Raw genomic sequence first — 27,835 nt, 5'->3', positions numbered from 1 at the left:
GACAAACGTATGTAAAATAAATTAAGGTGGAATAAAACTGCATCAAACCAAACGTTATTGAATTTACTTAGAAACCCCAACCGGATGTTGTTTTATAATTATTTGGAGTATTTTTGATAGAAGTTAACTCAGTGAGAGAAAATGTCCTAACTTGGGAAGTAAGTTATATGATAAATATTTCAATTTTGGTATTTACAACAACAACGCCATAGAATGGCGTTAATTCAGCTGTACACGCGGGTAAGCATTTCTTACGCTTTTATTCAAGTGTTTTAACAATTAGACATATGGTAAGTAAATAATTTTGGGAGGCAAAGTGCCATTGACAGTAACTCGAGTCAGACAAGCACTAATTATCTCGTGTGAGTATCGTAAATGTTTTTTCTGTGTGAGTTATCAACAGCATTTACTGTTACAATACAAGTTATATTATTACTGTATTAAAAGTGTCTAACATGGAACTCCCCATTACAGTACAACAGAGTGTGGATTCCAGATTCTGAACACGTGTGGAAATCAGCAGAGATTTTGAGAGATTTTCATTATGGGGATGGTAATTTACAACTGCTCCTGGAAAATGGCACAGTAAGTAAGAATAATGCATACCTGTCAACCTCAGATAATTGTCTCCCATTCTAATGATTGCAATTCCCCTTATTAAGCGATAATAAACCTTAACAAAGAGAACTCGGCACCTATTAACTCACAGCTAATAAAGACTGTAGAACAGGGTTTCTAACGTGATGCCCCCTGAGAACACCTGAGTAGCCTGTGGACAGGTTTTGAAAATAGCTCTCGTAGTGATGGGGCATTGTGATTTCAAACTGGCATGATGTTTTAGTGGTTGACTGAACCAATTTTACCTCACCTTGTAATAAGTACAACTTAGCAATTATTACATTATATTTTATATAGTGGGAGGTGGCTAGAGTCATTTCTGACTCTTTCTGGGAGATTGATACAGAGGAGGTGATTCCCAGCCCCCTCGCTCAACCCAACTGATGTGTTGGGAGTCATTAGGTGACCAAACACCCCAATTCCAACCCCTAATGCCGAGCGCCAAGCAGAGAGGCAATGGGTATCAATGTTGTAAGTCTTAGATATGACTCGGTCGAGGCTTGAACCACAACCTCCTAGTCTCGGGGTGGGCGCCCTTACCCCCAAGGCCACCGAACTTAGTAATAACATGATAGATTGTTGATTTAGAAATGAATATCAAACTTGTAGCCCTTCTTGCCAATCAATAACAAAAACAAGCTCTCACATTCTAAAAGGTTGGTGACCCCTGATGTAAAATAAAAACAAAGATATTTTTTTTAAACTGGTTTATTTTATTTACTCAAAAACACAAAACCCAATGCAAACCAGTTTTCAGTATATTTTTTAGTTTATTCCCCACTTGCAGTAAATTTAGTGTTGCTTATTTTACGTAGCAGTGCAGGGTTTTTCCAGACTTCATCTGTTCTGCAGATGGTTTTACTCTGTAACAGAAACTGTCACAATTTGGATGTTCTTTCCGCACATGTCTAAAAACTCTCACATTGTCTTCATTAGAGAGAGTAAGAACAATGCGCGTGAAAAATAAATGCTTGATTGAGGATAAAATTTGCCCGTGACAATATCAGTAATCTACGATGACGTTGTGGTCTGCTATCAGTGAGAGAAGATCTGTATTGGAGCCAAAATGGGGGGAAAAATTGAAATGCAACATTTTTTCTACGCCATACTCAATTTGAAAAGATCACAACAATTTATGAAATAAGGGGAAAACACCTAAGTTGACAGGTATGATAATGACAAAAATGACCAGCACCCATCACATAACCACCAATCTCTTCCTCAAAGGAGCTCAAATATACTATCGACTCATCACCACCAGAACTTCCTCCTCTTCGCAATCCAGATATCTTAGTTGGGGAAAACGACCTCACTGCTCTCAGCTACCTCCATGAACCTGCAGTACTACACAACCTGAAAGTGCGCTTTCTGGAGTCCAAAATTATCTACACTTATTGTGGTAGGCTTAGATGGAACACTCTCTCCTTCTCATGGAAACAAAGAGGTGTTGTTCTCTGCTCAACTTCTCTTGGCTCCTCTCCACAGGCATTATCCTGGTTGCTTTGAATCCCTACAAGCAACTCCATATTTACGGAGATGCAATCATTCGTGCATACTCGGGGCAGAACATGGGGGACATGGACCCTCATATTTTTGCCGTGGCGGAAGAGGCTTACAAACAGATGGCCAGGTGAATAAGGGCACAAACAAGAGTTTAAATAATAGTTTGATGTGTGTTTGGTATTCTCATATTTGGGTCAACATAACCCAATTTACATCCACTTCTTGGGTTAATTTGACCAACTTCCTTTTTTGATTTACACCCTCCTTAAAATGGGTGGTTTTGTGCAAAAAATACAATACAATACAATTAGAACCCTCACACAAAATAATTAAGACATAAAAATTGGGTTGTATATAAAAAAAAAGTGGTTAAGTTTTTTTCCACCACATTAGGATACGTTTTCCCCCCAGGTAATAGAGTTGTGATTTTAATGAAAAGAATGGAATGGAATTTTGAACATGTATTACTAACTCCTGACTTGTATCATCATTGCAGCCTTTATTAGCTCATACATGATGCACATTTTTAGACACACTCAAATAAACTTTCATTTTTTTATCTTTTGGGGGCTTTGGGTCGGCGTTTAGACTGTACTTGAAACAGGCCTTTTCTTACTTTCACCATTTTCATGCTACACCAACAAGTAGAAACAAAACTCAAGGATGTGCATTAAGTTGCTTTACTTCGCTCCATTCCTCCTATCTCATATGTTTCGCCCCGAAAAGTAAGGTAAAAGCAGATAGGTGAATTCGGAGAAAAATTATAAGAGCTCTTTGAGCTCAGTTGGGCATTGTTAACACATACTTAATAGAGAAACTCATATACTTTCAACGTTTAAAGAACTCTTCAAACGATGCGCTCCACCTTTAAGGTTATCTATTAATACAGCAACAAAAATAAACTGTCTCTGTCCCAAAATGTTTGCACATGATGGTGTTTTTGCGACAGTTGTCCATAATGTCAAATATCAAAAACATGGAAATAGACCTTCAGGCTGAAGAATTATTATATCTGGATTATCTGTGGATGTATACAAAATAACAAAAGCGAAAAAAATTATCAACCCATCAGCTACTTGGATCCGTTCGATCCAACATTCAAGATTAGGACCCAATACATCGAGTGTTTATTGCAAGGGGATTATGTTCCACAATAATCTTTGATAAGCAATATTTGTGAGGTAGAAACCTTTTTTTACAATTATACAATTAAAAACTATTAGACACAGAAACCGAAGAAAAACACTTTTTTACAGGCTCGAGCATTCGTTAAAAAACAAAAGAATACTGAATACTGTCCCTGTAAACATTTTATTTGTATTTTTACCAATATCTACTCTCTCAGGAACTGTTTAGCCAATCAGACTGCAGAACAAAACGATTGATGAAAATTAAACAGAGAGAACGTGAAAGGTCAACTGCGTTATAGTGAGGAATTACTGGTTTTTGGGTTGGTATATACTCAAATTTAGGAAGTGTAAAAAAATGATCAAATTATTTTGGAGTATTGAATAAAAAAAGAGCCACTTTAAAACAAAAATTATGGTTTGGGGTTTTTCATATCAATAGCCCAACATTTCAAGTTATTTACACAAAATGACAATTTAACTCATTTTAGGGGGAGCGGGCTCATAAACCTATGACAATTCTTTGGAGTTAAAAAGTATATAATATTTTCAGAACTTTAATAAGGCCCTTTTGGGATTGCTGTTTATAAAAATAGCACTTTGTGGGACGGCGGGCTGATTGTGGCATGCGGTGTGAGTAATATGCTTACATATGCTTACAGCCGTGTGCTACTACAGAAAACAAGAATTCTCCCACTCTATCTCCTGCATGACGAAAGCTTTACCTCCTGAGCTACTTCGGCCCAAGGTCTATTAAACTAAACCTACAGTAAAAGTGAGAGTGTTGCATCAGAAAAAAAGCCAGAAATGAAAAACCTACCTATTTCACAGAATATAAATATTAGGGCCATGTGACTGGCTGGCAACCAGTTCAGGGTGTCCCCTGCCCACTGCCCGAAGATGGCTGGGATGGGCTCCACCATCCCCGCAACCCGAGTGAGGGAAAAGCGATGCGGAAGATGGATGGATAAATATTGTGCCCCGCGACCCTAGTGAGGATAAGCGGCACATATAATGGATGGGTGGATACAAATTTGAAAATTTGGTTTCACAACTCATGTAGGTTTCAGATCAGGGGATTGTGTAATGGTGGTCTGTGTAGCCCATTGAGACTTGTGTACAAGGGCTATACAAATAAACATGACTTGGCTTTTGTTTATTTCAAGATGACTACAATCTTTAGGTTGTTTTTCAACAGAACAAACCAATTTGTATGGTAATTGGTAGCAACCAACCCAGAAATTTCAAATGAAACTTTATGAGCTTTATGAAACCCAATAAGTGGTTTTGCACACTCATGACCAATTGTGATCTCTCTCTCTCTCTCTCTGTCTCTCTCTCTCTCTCTCGCTCTTCTTCTCTCTCTTTATGTATATATATATATATATATATATATATATATATATATATATATGGGGCAGCACGACGGATAAGTGGTTAGCGCATCTGCGCCACAGTTCTGGGGTCATGTGATCGAACCTTTCTGTGTGGAGTTTGCATGATCTTGCGTGGGTTTACTCTGGGCACTCCGGTCTTCTCCCACATTCTAAAAACATGCATGTCCTTTTATTTGGCCGGATCAAATTGTCCCTAGGAGTGTATGAGCGAGTGAGTTTTCTCTCTCTGTGTGCCCTGCGACCTTATTGGTAACCAGTTAAGGGTGTCCTCTGCCCACTGCCCGAAGATGGCTGGGATGGGCTCCAGCACTCTGGACCCTACAGAGGATAAGTGGTGCAGATAATGGATGGATGGATATTAATACATCTCAATTTTTTTTATTTACATTTTCTCTTTAATAGTTGTACATAAAATTAAGGAGATGGTAGTTATAGGGGTCTTTTTGAAAAACAATTTTGTAAATATGACATTTCCCACCTAAACAACACACTCAGCCACACATTTACACCATTCAGGGGAAACTAAAAAAGGTGTGGGGGGGCTTAAAATAGAAACAATAATAACTCTTACAACATGGATAGCGTATGTGATAGTGGTATTTTCGAGCATGTCCTCTTCATCAATAAAAACAGCAGTCATACAGGAAAAGAAAGATGACAGATTGAAAAAACAAGTCAGAATCTTTTCAGTAATAGTTTTTGCTGTCTTGAACAGAGACCACAAGAACCAATCCATCATCATCAGCGGAGAGTCTGGAGCTGGCAAAACGGTCTCAGCTCGATACGCAATGAGATACTTTGCTGTTGTCAGCAAATCCGGCAGCAAGACCCAAGTCGAAGACAAAGTCCTGGCTTCTAATCCCATAACAGAGGTGACAAACACTTTGGTCATGTTCGGTTACGTCGGCTTTTGTGTCATATTTGACTTCGCAGGCCATCGGGAATGCAAAGACCATCAGAAACGACAACAGCAGCCGTTTCGGGAAATTCACTGAAATCAGTTTCGACAACAGGTATCGAATAATCGGGGCAAACATGAGGACTTACCTTTTGGAGAAATCCAGAGTGGTTTTCCAGGTATGACTGGATAGCATATTCTGGTTAATTTTTCTTTCATGTGTCACACATGTAACCATGTCGCTTTCAGGCCGAGTCGGAGCGCAACTATCATATATTTTACCAACTGTGTGCTTGTGCAAATTTGCCACAATTTAAGTCTTTAAAACTGAGTAAGTCTGTGAAGGCTTTACCACTGCTCTATGCCCAAACATTCAAAATGCGGACATTATTATTATTTTTTTGTTCCTTGTAGTGAGTGCAGATGAGTTCCTTTACACATGCATGGGCGGCAATATCATCATAGATGGTGTCGATGACAGGAAAGGCATGGAGGAGACTCAGCAGACCTTCTCAATGTTGGGTAAGAAGTTAAAAACTATTCTTGCGCAGCTCTTTGACTTTTTCTTTACCTTTGTGGTTGTGCAGGACTAAAAGAGGACTTTCAGTCTGATGTCTTTAAAGTTCTTGCAGCCATCCTTCATTTGGGAAATGTTGAAATCAAGAGCTCTGGTGATGATAGGTCGTCTATTCCTGTGAGTATTTTTATTTGTCATATTTTACTCCAGTGTCAACAAAGAGGGGAATTCATCACAAATGTCTTGTTTACTTTTCAGATTTACGATATTTGCCTGTAAGTCTATCTCGTATTAATAAAGCATTTGTGGAAATGACAGTTAACAGCAACATTAACCTGTTTTTATACATTTCAAGAACATAAATTAGGCTACTATCTTTCCACTAGACTAGAGGTTACATCAAACTTGCTTAGGACTCAGGTAACAACCAATCTAGGCTCAAAGCGGCTTTGTTGTTATTTTCAGTGGACAGGCAGCTTCACAATGGCCACCCTTAGAGAGTGATGCAAATCACAGCCCACAGTGTCCTTAACTGTCTAGGTGGATAAATTAAATGTATGTTGGTCCAACATACAACAACATTGTTGGATATTCCAGAATTGCACTCTTGATCGATGCCTTGAATGAATGCCTTATAATGCCCATACAACATAACGGTGCCGGCCATAGATTTAAAAATTCAATCTAGATGAATTTGACCAAATTCTGCGGCCAATCTTGATTAATCTAGAATCTAGATTAAAATGCTTCATTTGAAATGTTTAACACTGGTAACGGCCCAGCTATACAACGTATTATTTTAATATTTTAGAAAAATCCCCCTTTAAAATCCACTTTTATAATCTAAAGAAATTCAATATATGAGTTACATTACATTAAAACAAAACTATGAGATAAATGAAAAATAAATAAATGTAACCAAACACTCTTTTTTTTTAAACCGTCAAAGTAATACTCTAAAAAAGTCTACAGGGGCTCCCCTACTTATGACCTTTCGACTTACAAAAAACGGTAGATACAAACATTTTTTTCGGGATGTCGAAAAATATTCGGACATTTCTGTAAGTTAGATTTTGTATTTTTTGCAGCCTTTTCCGAGTACAGGACATTACTGTTGTGCTTCTTTCCGCCGCTAGCAGCGTGTGGCGCTGTGAGAGGTCACCCCGCATTTACCCGGAAGAAAAAAAATCTGCTTCCTCTAGTTCGTGTGTAAATATTCTATACTGTCTATACTATGTCTATACTATATCCACAGCACTAACAAAATTTTCATTGTTTAATATCTTGTGCATCCATTCAATATGGTTGGTGTGAACTGTAAAGAAAAGGCGAGTCGTTTCTTTTGAAACAAAAGTGGAATAAGAAAGCTTGATGCGGTTAAGAAAATGTTTGGAACGCTTTTTTTCGGCCACTCTCTAACACGGAGTAGGACCTTTTGAAGCTTATCTTCCTAAAGTAAATTAAACTTCTCAGTATTTATCTTTACAGAGCTTATTATTTTATGAAATTATTATTTTTTTAGTACAAAACAATACAGGTTACTTATACAAGCCATAAACATATATTAATATATAAACTTATATAAACCTTAAACATATAAAATATAGAACTGAAGCAACTTATGAACAAAGGTAACTTACGAACGATCGTCGTCTCGTTCGTAAGTAGGGCAGCGTCTGAATTGTCGTATACAGTTTTTTAAAAATATCTGGATGATTTTAGTAATTGGTTTTATATGTATCAAAATTTGGGGAATCTGTATTGATATCATTAACCACTCGAGAGTTATGTTTTTGAACATGCTGAGCTAAATGGGTCCACTCCTTTTTACTTCAGTAATAATTATTGCAACCAAAACAATAAGAAAAATAAGGATGCCTTTTCTGACAGTGTCAGTGATGAATTCCTAAACTTTAATAAATATTTAAAATAAGGAGAGAATGTGTGTTTGGACATGCATGGAGAACAGGGGTGTAGAGCCCAAAACCCAGATACAAATTCTAACCTGTTCTAGAAGCCCTCTCCTGAGCCCTTCCTTTTTTAAATTAATCTCCTAAGTTACAAAGGCAGATCTGCCATAGAGGTCGTGGAAATCAATAAACAGCAACATGATTGGTCGATACTGATAATGATGTAAACAGCGCATAATAGTCAAAACAACAAAGAACAGTGCACAATAAGAGTAGAGAAAACAACAACTGGCATCCTATGCAATCTCATTTGCAGGTGTACAATGTTAAAACCAGAATAAACTTATCAGTCAGTTACAACTTTCAATGACATAATTTTAAAAAAAGAAATGGATCTACAATTGTTTTCCATTTGAATTGACCTTCAGCACAGCGATTCACATCTCGGCATGGTGTGCGAGTTGCTGGACGTGCGCGCAAACGACCTCGTGCGCTGGCTGTGCAATCGGAGGCTGGTCTTGGCGGCCGAAACTGTGGTGAAACCGCTCCACAGAGACCGTGTTGTCAATTCCAGAGACGCCCTCGCCAAGCGGATCTACGCTCATTTGTTTGACTGCGTCATTAACAGGATCAACAAAGCACTGCAGGTCCCGGGCAAGCAACACGCTTTCATCGGTGTTCTGGATATTTACGGGTAAAGAAAAAAAAAGTTTGCAAAATTGATGTATTGTAAGTTTTTTTTTGTTAAATATTCCACAGCTTTGAAACATTTGACATCAATAGCTTTGAGCAGTTTTGCATCAACTATGCCAATGAAAAGCTTCAACAGCAGTTCAACTTGGTATGTGTCGGTATTTCTCTTCATCTGGCACCAAAAGGCAGCACACTATCCTCTATTGGTGAATGTTACCCTTCTTCTATGCAGCATGTGTTCAAATTGGAACAAGAAGAGTACATGAAAGAAGACATTCCATGGACCTTGATAGATTTCTATGACAACCAGCCAGTTATTGACTTGATCGAAGCCAAAATGGGGATCTTAAACTTACTGGATGAAGAATGTTTGGTACAAAACAATGCATTTTTCAACAACTTGAATGGTTAGGTTTGTTTTTCAATCACATTCTCTTAAAATGTAAATACTTTCCAGTTTCCTCAAGGCACAGATCAAAGTTGGCTCCAAAAATTGTACAACTACTTGGACAGCAATCCTTTGTTTGAGAGTCCCAAGATGTCAAATGACACATTTGTCATTCAGCACTTTGCAGATAAGGTGCGAGACAATTCACATCTATTGTACAACACAATTACCTTTACATTAATTGGATGGGGTTCACCAATATCATTCAACAGTATCTTTCATTTTGTTCCTCTACTACTTCCACATTTTCCGACCAAGTCTCACCTTTACAATTTTAACTTATTTTAAACATTTATGACAACATGGCTTACATTTTTTTCATTCTACAATTTCACAGTTTATTTCACAGTTAAATATTTTCCATCCAATGTTTGAGCCCATTTCCACTGTTTTAGTCTGAAGTACCCCAAAATTGACATCCCCATTATTCCCTGTATTCTCACATTTAATTTCGCCCTCCTCTGCTTCCTTCATTTAAAAATTATTCCTGAAGACTTTACTATTTACCCATTTGGACTTTTTACTCCATTTTGTTCTTGATAATTGACTGCCTACTCAATTTTTTTCTTGGTTCGTCTTTTTTTCTCCTTTGTCTACTTTATTTTGTCTTGATGGAATAAAATTATTCCTTCAAAATGTTCAACTACTTGCAGGTCATTAAATATTATTCAGTATTCAATTAAATACAAATATTATAAACAAATGTTATTTACCCCAGAATTGCGCTCCTTAGTTGGAAAATGTGTTTGATAAGAATATTCAACAATAATTCCATACTCATTGTGACTTTTTTCTGAATGTCTCATTCCTAGGTATTTTTAATCATTATTTGTCTTGCTGGTTATCAGGTGGAGTATCAGTGCAAAGGTTTTCTTGAAAAGAACCGAGATGCTCTTTATGAAGAACTAGTTGAAGTTCTGAGAGTCAGTAAGGTATATAAAATAAAATAAACTCCAGCCTATGTCTTTTCAGACTAACACATTTCTCTTGATGTCATTTTTTTAGTTTGCATTTTTAGCCAACTTTTTCCAAGAAGAAGGACCAAATGCTCTGAACATAAAAGGTATCAAGGTGAAACCAGCCAGGCCTGGTGTGAAATCCGCCAATAAACAGCTTAGAGCCTCCGTTGGGAATAAGGTGGACATGTTTACCCTGTCCAGGGTGTTCAGCAGTTTGTTTTTTGTGTCTACGACTGACTTTTTCCGTATTTAGTTCCGCAGCTCTCTTGCTTTGCTGATGGAGACACTGAATGCAACCACTCCTCACTACGTGCGTTGCATCAAGCCAAATGATGAAAAGATGCAATTTGAGTAAGAGGTCATAAAGTTTGTTACATTTTTTACTTATTTTGTTAATTCATGACCGTTGGTTTTAGATACGATTCTGGTCGAGTGGTACAACAGCTGCGGGCTTGTGGAGTCCTTGAAACTATTCGCATTAGTGCCCAAAGTTACCCGTCAAGGTGATGTTTTTTACCCGCATACTGTATGTGCTTCAAAAACTGCTTAGATCTTATATTTAATTAAAGTACTTAATGGTTGCAGGTGGACCTACTTTGAGTTCTATAGTAGGTACAGCGTCCTGATGACCAATGAGGAGGAAGGCATCAATGATAAGACACAGACGTGCAAATTGGTACTTCAGAGGTTGATTCAGGTGTGTGAGGTTTCTGCATGTCTGTGGATGTATACTTTGATGACACGATTACAACTTCGTGACTCTCCAGTTTTAGGTGTTAACAGCTTTTGCTGCATATTTATTTTGGTGATTTTATCTCCAGGACCCTAACCAATACAGGTTTGGTCGCACAAAAATCTTCCTCCGAGCTGGTCAAGTGGCATATTTAGAAAAACTGCGTCTGGACCGACTTAGAGGGGCTTGCATTACCATCCAGAAATACGTCCGTGGATGGATCCAAAGAAAGGAGTATCAACGCTTGAGGGAGGCAGCTATCCTAGTACAACAATACATCCGTGGCAAGAGGACAATACGGTTAGTATTTTCCATCAGTGTTTAAAATCTTAAGATAAAAAGGGAAAATAATCACAGATTTGTTTTAGAGCTAGACCTGAAATTCTAGATTGTTTACCAAGCCAATTATTTATTTTTTGTACTGGTTGGGGGGGTTACTTGTCATCCAGTGACCAAGCCCTACCCCCAAAATCAGGCCCTGATGCAGAGTGCCTGCCAGGGAGGTAAAGACACCAATGTTGTAAGTCTTAGGTATGACTCGGCCCAGGGTCGAACCCCTGACCTCCCTGTCTCGGGGCGGGCACTCAACAGGAAAGTCTGTAGCTAAGATTGCATCTGCAAAGCTTGCTGCTAATTATAGGTGTTGCTTCTCGGAAACTGGTGGCCACTCGGGTGGGAAAATCATTTTTTAAATTTATTGTACAGTTTTTCATACAAGAAATGTAATGAATCTAAAAGAATAAATAAAGTTATATTTACCCAATCCTAATTTGCTGTTTTATTGTTTGTGAAACTGTAGGAAAGCTGTGAATCCAGCCAACCTGAAACAGGGCTGGTCAGCAGTGATCATTCAGAGGTACTGGAGAGGCTTCCGCATTCAGAAGAGCTACCAAATGGTACGCTTGGCCATCATCACCATCCAAGCTTTTACACGAGGTTGGCTCGCCCGTAAATGCTATTCCAAGGTCTGTAGCTCTAGTTTATTGGCAGTATTGGTGAAGATGTAAAACAAAACATAGGCTTTATATGACGTCATCGTCAATGCTCAGCTTCTAGAAGCACGTAAGGCATCTGTGCTGCAGAAGTATGCCAGAGCATGGTTGGCTCGGCGGCGTTTTAACGCCATGCGTCGCCTGGTACAGCAGGTTCAGTTGTCCTTTAGGGTGGAGCAGCTCCGAAAGAAGAATGAAGAGCAGGTAAATTTCGTCTCACCGGCCTGTCGTCCAGCCCTTGGAGAAGACCTAAACTAATCCCTGATCCTTAATCCCAGAGTAAAGAGAACCGCGGATTGGTGGAAAGACTGACGAGTTTGGCTCACGCCCATTCTCAAGCCATGGACAGGTTGCAGGCTCTGGAGGCCAAATTGGAAAAATCAGCCAACCAGAAGGTCTCTTTGGAAGCAAGAGAGAAGAAAGTTAAGGAAGATGCAGCACTGGTCAGTTAGATTGTATTAAAGTCGGACAACATGGAACTAGGCCTAGCCCCCTTTAATCCTGAGAGCATCTTTGCTCAATGTTCAGCAAGTTGTAGCAAACAAAATAAGTAATATTCATTGTGCTACCAAAAAAATTGCAGTACTCATTTGTTCTTTAAAATAATACAATAATAATGTATAGAATCTCCACATGTGGAAGATACGTCCATTATGGCTCATTTTCTTTGAAAACTAAGAAACTTCCTAGGAGAATGACTAGGTACCTCTATGGAGAAAGAGACCCTAAAACACCCTAAAACCAAGTTTCATGTTACCCCAAGCCACCAGCGCAAGCCCCCCTTTGATGTTTCTTCCTATCTGCTGGACATTCACGACAAATGATGACCGAAAGCTCTCTGTAGGTGAAGTGAAGACTCACATAAACCCTGCTCTCTAAACATTCTTACATAAGATCCATTCTGGAAAAAACAGCACGAGGCAACCAAAATGTGATAAATGATAAACTGTATGAACTTAATCAAGCGGCACTGATGGGAAGAGTTTTGTCATTTGCGTAATATTTACGTTTCTGCAAATTATTATAAGACAAAAATCATCTTATTTCAACCAGCCCTGAGTACACAGATATTTCCTTGTTCTGTAATGCTCTCAGAAAATCATTTTTGCTCTGAATTGGAAGTTCGACCTTGTTTTTCCTGCAAATATTTCTTTACACAATAAATTGAGGTAAATGTTGCACAAACATTATATCATGCAAGCTCGCCATTGCGGATTACACCATAATATTTTCCACGTTTCCATCCTAGACTCGTAAAAGGATATTTTCTTTCCACTGTAGAAAATAGCTGCGCTTCAAAGTGAAGTGGATGGCTTAATTATTGAGAAACAGACCATTGAGAAAAAGTTCGAAATTACCTACAAAGAACAACAAGGTAGGAAGAGTCCATCAAATTATTATAAGCATATTGTCTTTTTATGTATAGATACTATATTAAACTGATAACATTCTCTGGCAGAAAAGTTTGATCACACAAAAATAAAGCTACTGGAGGAGAAAGAAGCTCAGACGAAGCTTCGAAAGTAAGTTAATAAACCACAACTTTTACAGTTTTTCAAAAACTAAAGAGATTTCCTCTCAACAGAATCGCCGAGAACAACCTCGATATCCAGAGACAAGAATACGAGAAGGAGCTTGGAACGCTTAAAGAGAAGCTGAGGAGTCTGAAGGATGAAAGAGTAAGCCAGCAGATGAAGCTGGAGGATGGTGACCAGATGAATGCCGACCTGCAGGATCAGGTGGCTCAGCTCACCAAGCACGTCAAGGTCATTCCTGAGCTCCGCAGGGACCTCAGCAACCTTCAGACTGAGAAGCACATCATAGAGCGGAAGATGAAACAGCAATCTGAGGAAGCAAGAGGTAGTGCTGATATAGGAAGATTAGGAATCTTAAAGGCCAGTACTTTCTTTTACATGTAGCTGAGCAAACCCCCACCCAAAAAACACAGCCTGGAGAGGGGTGGCTGCTACTAGGCTGTACTTACCAGAGACACACCAAAGGGAGTGGTGCCCCGATGTCCTTGGCGGTCAAGGGATCCTTGAACCATGAACTGATTGAATGTTATGGTTCTTCTGTTTCTCTGCAGCTAAATTGCACAATATTGCAAGACTACTCGCAGGAGGCGTTGTTGAAGAAGAGGTTCTTTTGGGGTAATTGATCATTTTGAGTGTTCCCTATTTAGTTTGGTTTTTTATAATTTAACTAAAGTTTCTCAATTTGTTTTTCCAAAGCCTAACAATGGATTATCCTGAGAAGACATACGAAGCTGAAGACCTTCTGGCAGCCTTTAACGGTCTAGAGAAGGCCACCAGGTTTGTTCATGACTGCCAAAGCTCTGTCGCTGCCATGCAATATAAGTGTATAAAAAGGCCCGTTTGTCCGACAGAACATTAGAGAACCACCGCAGGGAACAGAAGGAAAGCTACGACACTCAAATCAAAGGCTTGAGACTGAAAGTCGATTACCTTCAAAACGAGAACAGTAGCTTGCAAACTTTTTTTACTGAGAAAAATAATGTCAATGAGAACATTCGGCAAGAGGTTTGCCGACTGAGCAGCGAGAATTCAGTAAGTTGAGTGTTATGAGGCTACAATTATTTTTCTGGCGCCATTTGTTGATGTGACTTTTTCCAGGTTATACCTGAGCTAAAAGTTCAGATTTCAGAACTCCAGAAACAAAAAAGCGAGAGCGAAGTTCTTACAGAAGAGCTGCGAAAGGAGCTAGCGGGTGAGTTGAATCATGGCTTGTAATTGTTTCAAATAAACTTTCTGCTATCCTTTTTGTATGACAAGTACTTGAATGCAATGTTTTGATTTTTACTCATTTATCGAGACCCACAAAATGTGCTTTTTCGCTACTTATACACAAAGCGTATTACTTTCACTCTTATTTCACCAGGAAAATGCAGCTTCTTACAAAAGATCAGGACTAGAACATGGAAATGTTTTACAAAATAACAAAATCCTGAAAAAATAGCTTATGGAGAAGATAAGGGACTCGTATTTTTTTTTGCCGTCTTCCACATCAATTTTTCTCCATTACATATTATGACAAACACACTTTTGCAAACAATTCAATGCAAATACCCTATTTGGTTAAGTAGAAAATCTGATCTGTATGGGCAAATACTATACTATGTGTACTATAATGTCCTCCGACTTATTATGCTGTCTTAAACAGTTGTGCCCTGCATAAAAAAAACGGAATGTCGCAAAAATACATCTTTTGATGTATGATACGCTTCCATTACTTTTTTGAATTACCAGAAAAAGCTGATGAGATGAAAAATAATCTTCAAAAACAAGTTGAAGAAGCAAGCTCAAAGTGCAGGTAAAATATTCAAATTAAATTTGAATGTTTTTACCTGCCTGTATTTAACCCGATTGCATGTTTTGATTTCTTTAAGGCACTTTGAGGAGCAAGCTGAGATGCTGGAGAACCTCAAGAATGACCTCCAAGGTCAAATGAGAGACCTTCAAGAGGAAAATGAACACCTGAGCAAGCAAATGCAAATGGAGAGGGATGCCAAGATCCGACTGAGACTAGAAGCTGCGGAGTTATCCTCTAAAAATTTGGTAAGTGTGCTGCAGATGCTGATCGTGGCCGATCGCAGTAGAAATACCAAACTCTGCTTTTTTAAAGGACTATGAGGATCAACTTGATCAGAAAGAAAGAATCATTAAACAACTCAAAATTCAAATGATAAACCTTGAAACGGCACAAAAAGGTAACTTTGTGCATTACGTTTGAATTAGAACGAAACCTGTTTGGCTTTAATTTTTTTTGTGTCACAGCCCAGAAAATGTTTTCTCCAAGCCCCAAACATTTTCTTGGAATGTTAGAGTACAACAAGGAGGATGAAGCTCAACTCATTAAAAACCTTATTTTAGGTATTTTTCTTTTATTCATGCATGTCAGTGACATGATTACACAGCAAATAAAAAAACAAATGCAATTTAAGTACAAGTACCTTTATGAATAAATTCAAAACATGAATCCCAGTTTAACACAGTTTCATGTACTTTCTTGCAGACCTCAAGCCCAAAGGCGTGGCAGTCAACATGATCCCTGTTCTGCCAGCCTACATTCTTTTCATGTGCATACGTCATGCCGATTACCTGAACGATGAAGAAAGACTGCGGTCTCTAATGGATGTCACAATTAATGCTGTCAAAAGAGTCACCATGGTGAGTGCAAGGGGGTGTTTTTTTTAATTTAAATACATCCTTACGTTGACTTTCGTCTTGGGATCAAGCAAGTTCGATTCCCGGCCCCTCCGTGTTATATGTCAAAGTGTCCTTGGGCAAGACACTTAATCCCTGATGCCCCCGATAGCAGGTAGTTGCCATGCTGATGCTGATATCGGTTAGTTGGTGTGTGTAAAAGGAAAAGTGTGAAGCACAGTGTAAAGCACTTTGGGAGGTCTTCATTGACTTGAAAAGCGCCATATAAATGCAGACCATTTATCTATTTACTCATGGCAGAATTTAACCTCATTTTCATTTTGTCATAATTCTCCTTTCCCAGTGTCAAGCGAATTTTAGTGTTAGAATCTTTCAAATAGGAACAGAGAGTACGTTTGCAAAATTCTGTACTGCAACACCAACACTCAAACACTCTTGATACATATAGTGATGTAGTGTTCGAAGGCTGCAACACTGCATTTTGTAGAATTTTCCCTCATTTAAGATTGTTGAACAAGTTTTCGTAGAAATACCGATTGAATCAGCTGTATGAGAAGCTAAACCTTGAAAACATGGGATTGAGTTTGACATTGGTGCATACTTTAATCCTGATTTTCACTTAAGTGTATGCCTCTGTAGTTGCAAGATTAGCTCTCAAAGGCCAATAATATTATTTTTTGGAAGAAACAATATATTCACACTGTTAAATGAACTGAAATTGATTACAAATGCTGTTGCTTGAAGAAAATAAACCACTTATTTACAGAAATGTATGGGTCTATACGCATTCCTTGTTGATAGCATTTGAATATATATTGTTGTGTATACATATACAGTACTTGTCTAACTTTTTAGGATGTTAGCTCCCCCTTTTTATACTGACTACATTTCCATGCAGGCAATAGTCCGACAGGGATCACAAGTCAGATTTTTGGAGGAATCTGAATGAATCCTTAACATAACTAGTGACAATAGACCATTCCCATATACATAGGGTTAGTGAGTACCCTTATAAGAAGGGCAAAGCAGGAGTAACGTCATTACGCAAATAGCAGTATCTGAAATAACATCTGCCCGGACGAAAACAAAGTGTGCATCTTTTGCGTCGGGCGTACAACTTACAAAACGTCTATGCCCGGGTGGCCGACAACTTCACCCCCCGTAAAAAAAAAAATCTTTCATTTTTATTGTTATTTTTTTTTTTCAAATCAAACATTTGCTTTATTACGATTTCGAAATATTTTTTCGGTTTGGAAATTTCCGTTTGTTTGGCAATTTGCATACCCGGCAGCCAATCAGACGCCTGCATCGAATAGCTTCGTGCTTCCGGACTCTCCCGAGCGTTATAAGGTCGTGCATTAGCATATCATTTTCCAAAGTAGACGCACAGAGAACACAAGAAAAATGGAGAAGTGATTAGGAATCAAGCCAAAACTTCAGCCCCAGAAGAAATATTCAAAAAAAGCTAATAAAATTTATGACGCTACAAAACATAGTACATTAAGAGCATCGTGGAAAGAGGAGTTCACGTGGCTTGTAGCAGACGATGCAACACAAACATTGAATGAATTAAGATGAGTAAATACAGATACATACTGATGGCAGATGGAAAGCAGGGATGTCATATACAAGTAATGAATGTTGTAAGTGGATTTATAATATACGTAATTTTAAAGTGTTGTTCTGTTATATACATTCTGATTACCAATCATTAATACTTTGCAACAATGGTTTTTTTTAGATTAGTCGTGTTATTGTGTTTGAAGTTGGTAAAAATGGGGCTGGCAACTTTATGGCTGGGCAGGCAACTTTTCAGAGTTGTCTGCCCTGGTGTCCTGTAACTTTTTGTCATGAGTTTCAGACACTGCAGATAGACATTATTCCTGCATTTAAATTTTGACTTTATATCAAGGATGATTTTATTGATGTCATTTACCAATATTACCAAATACGTGCTTGTTAATACCTGCTCCAAATGTGTGCTCCATTGATGTGTCCTGTCTGTTTACAGGATGTGCTTATATGAGACTCGCACTGTGTTAGAAATGGATACAACTGTGACGTACACTCTACCTAGAGAGATACAATTGTGGTATTTTTGCCAATGGAGCAAAAAATAGAATGGAAATGTCTCATGGAGAAATCACCAATATTCCTAAGATTTTTTTTAGCGAGTAAGCTGGAGTTTGCATGTATTATTCATCTCTACAACAAGCCCAAGTCACATTATATTTATTTGTACAGCTTTTAATAACAAAAAGTTTGAAGGGCTGCTAACCCTTACATTGCCTGATTACGAAGGCAAGGAACATCTCGAAAATCCTCAGCATGCGGAAAATTAAGAAACCTTGAGAAAGGGTCAACAGCTCTATGTGGCACCGAAAATATCCCGGAAAAAAATATATTATTCAACTGGGTAGACATGCATAAGTAATAAGGAAATAATAGGCCTTCCCCAACCATTTTAACCGGACTACTCGCGGCCAGACTATGACCTTAATTGTTCATTTTTTTGTGTGTGTTTACACGGCTTTACATAACCGGCAATAGATGTCAATTGAACAATTCCCCGTGTAAATGTAATCACTGATACCAGCACAACTTCTCAAAAGGTACCCCCTGTTGTGTCCCGTTGTGAAAACAATTAAAAAGTAATAACTGAATCTCATTCTGTTTCAGAACAATCAGAATGACTTAGCATTATTGTGCTTCTGGCTGTCCAACATGTATCAGCTGCTAAACTGTCTCAAACAGTACAGCGGAGAGGAGGTAGTACTCAATTTTGCGATCTCTACTCCCGATTACAGCAGACGTGTCTTAATCTTTCTCATATTCTATTCCTCATAAAGGAGTTCAGCAAACAAAGTACTGCCCGTCAGGTGAACAACTGCTTGCAGAACTTTGATTTGTCAGACCACCAGCAGGTTGTCAGCGACTTGGCGATCTGCATCTATCACCAGTTCATCGCGGCTATGGAAAGAGCGCTCACCCCTGCGATTGGTATTGGAAAAAGCAACAAAACGAATACTTAGCACTATGAAATATTTTCAGCCTCTATAACCTTTAATTGGCAGTGAAGGAATAAACTCCTAACTTTTCTCTGTAGTGCCTGGTATGCTGGAGCATGAAAGCTTGCAGGGTATTTCCAGCATGAAACCGAGAGGCTTCATTAAACGTTCAAGCAACAACAATCATGACACGGAGATGTACACAATCGACTTTATCATACAGCGACTCTCTCACTTCCACACCAACATGATGCAACATGGCGCGGAGCCGCACCTCATCAAACAAGTGGTCAAGCAACTCATCTTCCACATCGGGGCGACCACACTTAACAACCTGCTGCTCCGTAAAGACATGTGTTCATATAGGAAAGGGATGCAAATCAGGTTTGTGGCTGCACATATTTGGATGACCTTTTATAATGACAATGATTTTTTTTCCTCTCTTCATCAAGAACAAGATTACAATGAATTTAAAATCACCCACGCAGTGTACCGATTGCCCATTGCCCTCACTTAGGCCCGCTCGTTTGGCGCCAGCTGCTGCTCGATGCCTGATTGGCTTCCCTCCTATTTAAACTCAGTGCTCTCATTCACACCTCGTCAGGCCGTCAACGAACCTCTGCACTTGCAAAACTTGTATTTTGATTTAGTCCGGTATCCTGCTCGTGTATCCAGTATCCGGTATTGATCCCGCCTGTCTTGTCCTGTGTAGTATCTTGCTCCAGTCTCCAGTATTCGGTATCGATCCCGTCTGTCTCGTCTTGTCCGGTATCTTGCTGTTGTATCCAGTATCGGTCCCGTCCGATATCTTGCTCGTGTATCCAGTATCCAGTATCGATTCCGTCTGTCCTGCCTTGTCTGGTATCATGCTCGTGTATCCGGTATCGATCTCGTCTGTCCCGTCCTGTCCGGTATTTTGCTGTTGTATCCAGTATCGGTCCCGTCCGGTATCTTGCTCGTGTATCCAGTATCCGGTATTGATTCCGTCTGTCCTGCCCTGTCCGGTATCTTGCTGTTGTATCCGGTATCGATCCCGTCTATCCCTTCCTGTCCGGTATCTTGCTGTTGAATCCAGTATCTGGTATCGATCCCGTCTGTCCCGTCTTCTCCGGTATCTTGCTGTTGTATCCAGTATCCGGTATCGATCCCGTCTGTCCCGTCCTGTCCGGTATCTTGCTGTTGAATCCAGTATCTGGTATCGATCCCGTCTGTCCCGTCTTCTCCGATATCTTGCTGTTGTATCCAGTATCCGGTATCGATCCCGTCTGTCCCGTCCTGTCTGGTATCTTGCTGTTGTACCCAGTATCCGGTAACGATCCCTTCTGTCCCGTCCTGTCCGGTATCTTGCTGTTGTATTCAGTATACGGCAACAATACCGTCTGTCTCGTCCTCTCGGGTATCTTGCTGTTGTATCCGGTATCTATCCCGTCTGTCCCGTCCTGTCCGGTATCTGCTCGTGTATCCTGTGTCTTGTATCGATCCCGTCTGTCCTGTCCGGTTTCGATCTCGTCCGTACCTTGTTTTAGATTTTAGAAACATATAAATAGAAAATCAACAAAATCTCGTATGTTAGATCGTGTCATTTTTAATGTTTTCTTTAATATTTTCTTATTTTTAAAAATTATTGTAAGAATTATGTTTACTAAGGTGATAATTATTTAAAAATTATGAATACATTAACAAAATTCAGTGAGAAAACACTCAAAGTGAGGCAAATCATCTTCTATTTACTAATCGAAGAAAAATAGTCAAGTCATGTTTATTTGTATAGCCCTTAATCACAAAGAGTCTCAAAGGGCTTCACTGACGTATTTTTTTCTGTTTCTATGTCTTTCTCGTAATTTTCTGTCTGTTTTTCTCTTTTTCCTGCTTACCCTCTTTTTCCTCTCTCTCTCTCTTTCTCTTCTCTTTCTTTTTTCTCATTTTTGCTTCTCTTTTGCTCTCTCACTTTTTCCTTATCTCTTTTTTTGACCCGATAAAAGTTCTGAATAAACGTTGTTTATTTTAAACATAACTACTCTACGGTCAAATAATGATTGTAGTTTTCAAACTGAATTTTAAGCCTATCAAAATACAGAATATACAAACCAGTGAGGCAGCAAGTCCATGCAAAGTGAACCTCGTGTAAGCAAGGGTATACTGGACTAGTTTATTCAGGTCACTAGAATCGATTTCAGAAGCGTCTTAAAACTCTATGGAACATGTAAACAGCATATGGGAGGTGGGATTCGGCCCAGAACCTCGTAAATGTAAAATAAGCGCATTGTATATGATACCTAATACATTTTAATGATATAGCAAGCACTGTTTAACTCCAAATACCAGTTAAAATTTTTTTTAAAATGATCTTATACAATGTCAGCTCATTTGTATTTTTTGTGTTTCTTTATGTTTCTAAATATTATTTCTTTTTTCTTTTTGTAATCTATTTTAGGAATTTGTCACGGTAGCCATGGCGCCCAATTGGCCCTGCCCATGTGGCGCCAGCTGCGGCTCATTAACAGATCGGCTTTCCGTCTTTTTAAGCTCAGTGCGCTCTCTCTTACTTGGTTAGTCCGTCAATGAACTTCTGCCCCGCAAGACGTGGGTTTCGACTCGGTCCTATCCCTGTTGGTATTTCCTGTACGGTATTGTTCCCGTTTATTTTGTCCTGTGTAATATCGGTTTTCAGTCTAGTTTCCGTATATTTTTGTCCTGTTTATTATTTTCTCCAGTTTTTGTTCCCATCTAGTTTGTCCTGTTTATTTTCGATAGCCTGATTCATTATCTATCCTATCTGTCCCGTCCTGTCCGGTATTGACCCCATCTGTCTGATATCAACTCAGGAAATTGGAATCGATCTCGTCGGTCTCTGGCTTCCTGTCTTTCCACGCCAGACCGCTGCCTAACGTGCATGACTCCCCATTTCCTGTAAAATAAAAGGCTTGTGTGAGAACGTCACGTGTTTGGGTCCTCATCCTGTTCTGGTCCCTGACAGAATTACTTTTTGTATAATAATAATTGTTAAAAAACAAACATATTATTTTGCCATTTTACCATTACAACGAGGACATCTTACTAGCGATAACAATATTTTGCTAATTATACCTCAAATTGCACTACACCCTTTTTCCATGAAAGGCAGATTCTAATGATCAAGAAATAATAAAAGGTAACTTTAAAATAAATGCATGTTTCCAGATGCAACATCAGCTTCCTGGACGAGTGGCTTAAGGAAAAAGAGCTCCAAAGTTGTAATATCATCGACACTCTCAAGCCGTTGACTGAGGCTGCCTGGCTGCTGCAGGTTAACAAATCCACAGATGACGACGCCAAAGCTATCACAGACAAATGCACTGAGCTCAACACTGTTCAGGTATTCCATCTTTTTCCGTGCAATCTTATAGGGGACCGATCCTGGCTTATGTGAAAATGAATGTGGGAATAAAAACAATACCAAAAAATATAAGCCATTTAAAGAAATCCCGCAATATCCAAATATATGACATGCATCTCATTATTTATCTTGTCATTTAAATACCTGTCAACCTCAGCCGATTGCTCCTCTTATTAATGATTGTAATTTCCCTTATTAAGCCATAATAAACCGTACAAACACAACGCGACACCTATTTACTCACAACAGGACAGACTATGTAGAATACTGTGACAATATTACGAACTTATGTTAATGTTGTCATTTTTGTCAGGACCAGAACGGAGACAGGACCCACTTGCGTTACGTTTCTCTCAGTTATTGGAGGAAAGTAAAGGTTTGCACCCACAATCCGGTGATCTCTGGACGCGGGAAGTAGGTCGCTCTGAACGCGGAAGTGGGACTTCCGTGGCGAGCAATGGCGGTGTCGGGAACGGAAAATACGGGTCCGTAGCCAGGAAAGGCGAGCAGAAAACGTGGTCGGGATCGGAAACGGGTCGAAAGCCAGGAGAGGAGAGTAGGCGTGGTCAGGATAAAAAAAAACGGGTCAAAGCCAGGAAAACAGACGGGAGCAAAAACAGGTGGGAGTCAGGGTCGAAAAAGCTAGCCTAGAATACACTGAGGTTCGCAGACGGCCTGACAACAGGTGACAGATAGACGGGGGTTTAAATAGTGACAGGGAGCCAATCAGAGTCCGAGGCAGTTGGCGCCAAAGGAGCGGCCACGGGTGCATCACATCGGTAATCATGACATTTGCTATCAGTCACCAGGACGATCCAGATTAGAGACAGAATGGGCAAGACAAAATCGGTCTGAGAAAATTTGACTTTTAAAATAAATGCTTATGATTTTTTTTTTCCCCCCGCACAAAACTTTTTCTACGGTGTACACAATTTGAAATGATCAATTAACGTGTAACACACTTGGAAAATGAATTAGTTGACAGGTATGTATTTATTCATTTTGTTCTTTCTTAGGTCATATATTTTGTCGCTTTTCATTTATTTCTTATGTATTTTGTTGTGTATTTTTTGTATTTATCAGTTGATTCTTTCGGCACTCGTCGATCGACCAATGAGTGAAAAGCTCAGCCAGTTTGACCTGACTCCTCATTTGAATAACATATTGTTGTCACAAAATACAGGGGAAAAAATGCCAAAATAAATGAAAAAATGCATAAATATGTCACGGTTGCCATGGCGCCCAATTGGCCCCGCCCGTGTGGCACCAGCTGCGACTCGTTGACAGATTGGCTTTCCGTCTATTTAAGCTCAGTGCTCTGACTCTTCCTTTGTCAGTCCGTCAACGAACCTCTGCCCCGCAAGACATGGATTTTGACTCGGTCCTGTTTCCTGTTGGTATTTCCTGTCCGGTATTGTTCCCGTTTATTTTGTCCTGTTTAATATCTGTTTCCAGTTTCGTTCCCGTCTAGTTTGTCCTGTTTATTTTCGCTATCCTGTTTTGATATCAATCCTGTCTGTCCCGTCCTGTCCGGTATCGACCCCATCTGTCCGATATGTGCTCGGGCAATTGGTAGCGATCTCGACAGTCTGGCTCCCTGTCATTCCACGCCAGACTGCTGCCTAACGTGCATGACTCCCCATTTCCTTTAAAATAAAAGGCTTGTGTGAGAAACTTCACCCATTTGGGTCCTGATCCTGTTCCGGTTTAATGACAAAATAAATGTATACATTGCATTTGTATTATATGATTTATCCACATGTTAATTTATTATATGGCATACTATATTTTTTACATTTATTTCTTAATATAGCAGGATTGGTTCTCCATACAATCTTGCCGAATTCAAACTATCAACTCAATCCTCTCATGCAGATCGTCAAGATTCTGAATTCTTACACACCCATCGACGCTTTCGAGAAGAGGGTGGCATCGTCGTTTGTGCGCAAAGTTCAGGTGAGGCCGCGTGCAATGACTTTTAAAAGAGGTTCGTCACGTAAAAGTTGAAATATCCTCTTGGCTTCAGTCTCTTCGACAAGATTACGACAGCGCCGCACCGCTGATGATGGACGAGTATTTTCGTTTCCCGGTGACTTTCCCTTTTTACCCGTCTTCACAAGCATTGGAGCTGCTGCAAGTTCCTCATAGCCTGCATCTAGAATTCCTCTCCATGATCTGACCTATGTTCTGAAGTTTTTCTCATGTTATTTGTTTTTATGATATAAATACAACACTAATAGCATTTCTGGTATTCAGTGTTCGGCTTTTGCTTGTAAAATTTTTAATAAACCTAAAATATCAGTTTTCCTGGCGAGCTTAGTTTGATTTTCTCTAGTCTAAACAGATTAAACCAGTGGTTCTCGACTGATGTAAAATTCAGGACCCATCTGCCGACCCAAATCAAGAAAAAAATTCTACTTCTCAAATTTATTTAATGACAGGATTGTGCAGTTTAAATTATACAGTAGTAATGGAATATATTCATGATTTAAGAAACAAAACAAAATGATCAGCAAAACCAAAATTAGCTGCATTTATCATAAAATCCAAAACACTTCAATTCAGTAGCTTTGTCTTTAATGATAACTACCGTATATTAATTTGGTAACCTGCATTAATCGTGAATTAATTACGGTAACCTAAAGGTATGGATGGATATAGATAAATTATCTTTACATTTAAATAAAACCAAAGTAATATTCTTTGGTAATCGCAAGGCAAATCGAGATTTAGAAGTAAAAATGGATGGTGCGGCAATAGACACTGTATAAGAAATTAAGTTTTTTGGGGTCATAATAGACAATAAAATAAGCTTTCCAGCTTAACACACATCTGACACATACAAATTGAGGTATCTAAAAGCATTTCAATAATTTATAAAGCCAAATTCAATTTAAACTATAATGCATTGTATTTATTATATTGTTCTCTAGTTCTGCCATACTTAACATATTGTGCAGAAGTCTGGGCCAATAATTACAAAAGTTCACTACAGCCCCTTTTCACCCTCCAAAAACGTGCAATTAGAACCATACACAGGGTAGGCTATCGAGATCAATCATACTCCTGCAGTCCAAATTATTAAAATTGGATGATTTAGTAAAATTTTTCACTGCACAACTGCTATTTAAGGTCAACAAAAACATAGTGCCAGAAAACATCCAAAAATTATTCACTCGGAAAGAGGGAAGTTATAACTTTAGGGGCTGCAGTAAATTCAAAATCCCAAAGGTGAGAACGAACAGGAAAATTATGTGTGTGTCTGTGTGTGGAGTCAAACTTTAGAACAATTTACAAGACGAGATCAAACAATGTCCAAATATTCACCTGTTTAAATACAGATACAAAAAAACAATATAGGCAGAATAAAGAAATGGAGAAAATCGTGTATTAGTGATACTAGAGATTTGAAATATTGCGTTAACAACTACAGTTAACCTTGTTGTTATTGTTACCATTATTATATCATAACTGTTATTTTTGCTATTGTTGTTATTATCATCGGTGTCACAATAATTTTTTGTGACTAGTGGCATTATAGTGTTAATAGATGAGTACTACGATTATTAATGTATAAAATATGTGACAATTGTTATTATAATTATTGATATCTGACTTGTGTAATATGTATATCAGTGAGATTTTGTTATATTCAGACACAAAAGAGGAGCTATCTATAGAATGTAATTAATAGGGAAGATGAAGGGGTAGGGAAAATAAGCGTCTGCTTCTTACTACCCCTTTTCGTACATGTTATGTTAACATTATTCTGTTGTTGAGTCATTGTTTTTGTCCTGTTTTTATTTTATAATGTTCGGAATGAAGTTTTCATTCATTCAACGTAACACCTGATATTTCAGCAACCTTTAACCCCCAAAAAAGGCGATTATTTTTAATGTAAATGTGAAGACTGGGGTAGTGTGAGGAGGGTAACGAGGACAGCGGAGAAAATAATCGGGACTACACTTCCCTCCATTCAGGACATTGGCCAGAAGCGCTGCTTATCCCATGCTAAGAACATTACCGGGGACCCCTCTCACCCCCATCATGGACTATTCACTCTGCTAGCCTCTGGGAAGAGGTACTGCAGTGTGCGGTGCAGGACCACCAGGCTCCGCAATAGTCTAGTCCCCCTGGCCATTAGACTGTTAAATGGTCAATCTAACATATAGTTAACTTAAATCTAAACGGCTGCTAATTTGACTTTTGCACTAGTGGCAGTTTTTTTATAGCTTGCCACTCCTTGCACATTTGATCTCTGCACTATTGTTACTTACAGTGTTATTACTTACAGTGTTATTGTTTACAATATAATGGTACTGTGTACCTGACTTGTTAACCTGACTGCCCATCTTGCACATCTGGTTAGCGTCTCTTCTTGCACTATCGGCACTATGGTAAATAACACAATACAGCTTTATTTATATCTGTACACTGAAGGACACTGAGGGAAACTGTGGGAGTCAGATCCATCGACATTTCGTTCTGTATACACGTGTACTAGAATGACAATAAAGTAGATCTGAATCTGAATCTGAATCCTGTGACGTTTGACAACACAACTTAAGAGAAAAATGTCAAGTTCTTTTATAACCATGATCAAGTAGAAAAAAACATGTTACGTACAAGGCGCATCCACCATTTCAACAGCGAGAACCATCTCCTCCATTACCCCTGCCTCTCTAGCGATTTTAGCTAATTTATATATATTTTTGGGGGTGCTGAGCACCCAGTGTCTGGCTGGTTCATTTTTATTACACTTTAAGACCCTGTGTATAATATTTAGTGCCTCCAATTGGTACCAAAAATTTCATTCAGTAAAAAAAGCTTTTTTGTCCGGAATCTTGCTTCTACACTGTTCTCATTTGGCACTGGTTGATTTTTCAGTTCATATATTCTTCGTGGTTTGCTGTCCCGCCACAGTTGTAATGCCTTCTCAAGTTCCAATCCATTATCATCCTCCTCATAGCGTAACCAGGAATATAATTTAGTCCATTTTGGCAGAAAAGTATTCTTTTGTTTATTTTCTTTCGTTGAATCGTTCGCTTCAATACACGTGTTTTCCTTGCCGTTTTTTTTTTGTGCTGAAATTATTGCCGTTGTTATCACTTTCTGCATTACGTTTCGACTTATTATTGACACGAAAGAAATTACCAATTTTGTGTTGATTTTCACCTAATACTAACAGTTTTTTCTGAGGCATACTTAACCTTCACCTTCCCTCGAAAAACAACCACCACAACAATGACGTAATCTCGAAGCAACGCGATCTCTTTTGCCGAGATCGGCGTGCAGACTCGAACCGCGTGACCAACACAACAATGGCGGATCTGCCTGGCGAAAAGTTTGGGGTGCGGTAAATCTTTGTTCAAAAAAAGTAATCGGGTAATAATGACAATTTTGTGTCAAAAAGGTTGGGTCCCGGGGACACACGTTGATTTGACACTATGCGTCCCTAGCAAAAATGATGCA

The 27,835-nt window shown here is 38.9% G+C and overlaps 1 protein-coding gene across 1 annotated transcript; it reads left to right on the top strand.

Annotated features, from left to right (window-relative positions):
• The first annotated feature begins 121 nt into the window (after positions 1-121).
• On the top strand, positions 122-24,669 carry myo5c (myosin VC). Its single transcript, XM_088340072.1, has 40 exons — positions 122-240; positions 475-585; positions 1,846-2,017; positions 2,104-2,248; positions 5,361-5,517; positions 5,579-5,722; positions 5,793-5,874; positions 5,958-6,065; positions 6,131-6,237; positions 8,399-8,664; positions 8,730-8,811; positions 8,896-9,036; positions 9,121-9,243; positions 9,960-10,043; positions 10,117-10,248; positions 10,324-10,421; positions 10,487-10,573; positions 10,656-10,767; positions 10,892-11,103; positions 11,603-11,768; positions 11,853-11,999; positions 12,074-12,238; positions 13,077-13,170; positions 13,255-13,318; positions 13,381-13,655; positions 13,882-13,945; positions 14,027-14,107; positions 14,182-14,362; positions 14,429-14,522; positions 15,062-15,125; positions 15,202-15,370; positions 15,438-15,522; positions 15,590-15,685; positions 15,828-15,982; positions 18,659-18,748; positions 18,829-18,979; positions 19,086-19,371; positions 22,168-22,342; positions 24,239-24,319; positions 24,390-24,669. The coding sequence occupies exons 1-40, from the start codon at positions 214-216 to the stop codon at positions 24,540-24,542; spliced, it is 5,226 nt and encodes a 1,741-aa protein (XP_088196198.1). The 5' UTR covers positions 122-213; the 3' UTR covers positions 24,543-24,669.
• Positions 24,670-27,835: the final 3,166 nt, after the last annotated feature.

Source organism: Urocampus carinirostris, chromosome 7 (assembly GCF_059441175.1).
Source record: "Urocampus carinirostris isolate Australia breed hairy pipefish chromosome 7, RoL_Ucar_1.0, whole genome shotgun sequence".
Lineage (NCBI taxonomy): Eukaryota > Metazoa > Chordata > Actinopteri > Syngnathiformes > Syngnathidae > Urocampus > Urocampus carinirostris.
Note: the sequence above shows the minus strand (reverse complement) of the source record. Positions and strands in the feature narration are given on the sequence as shown.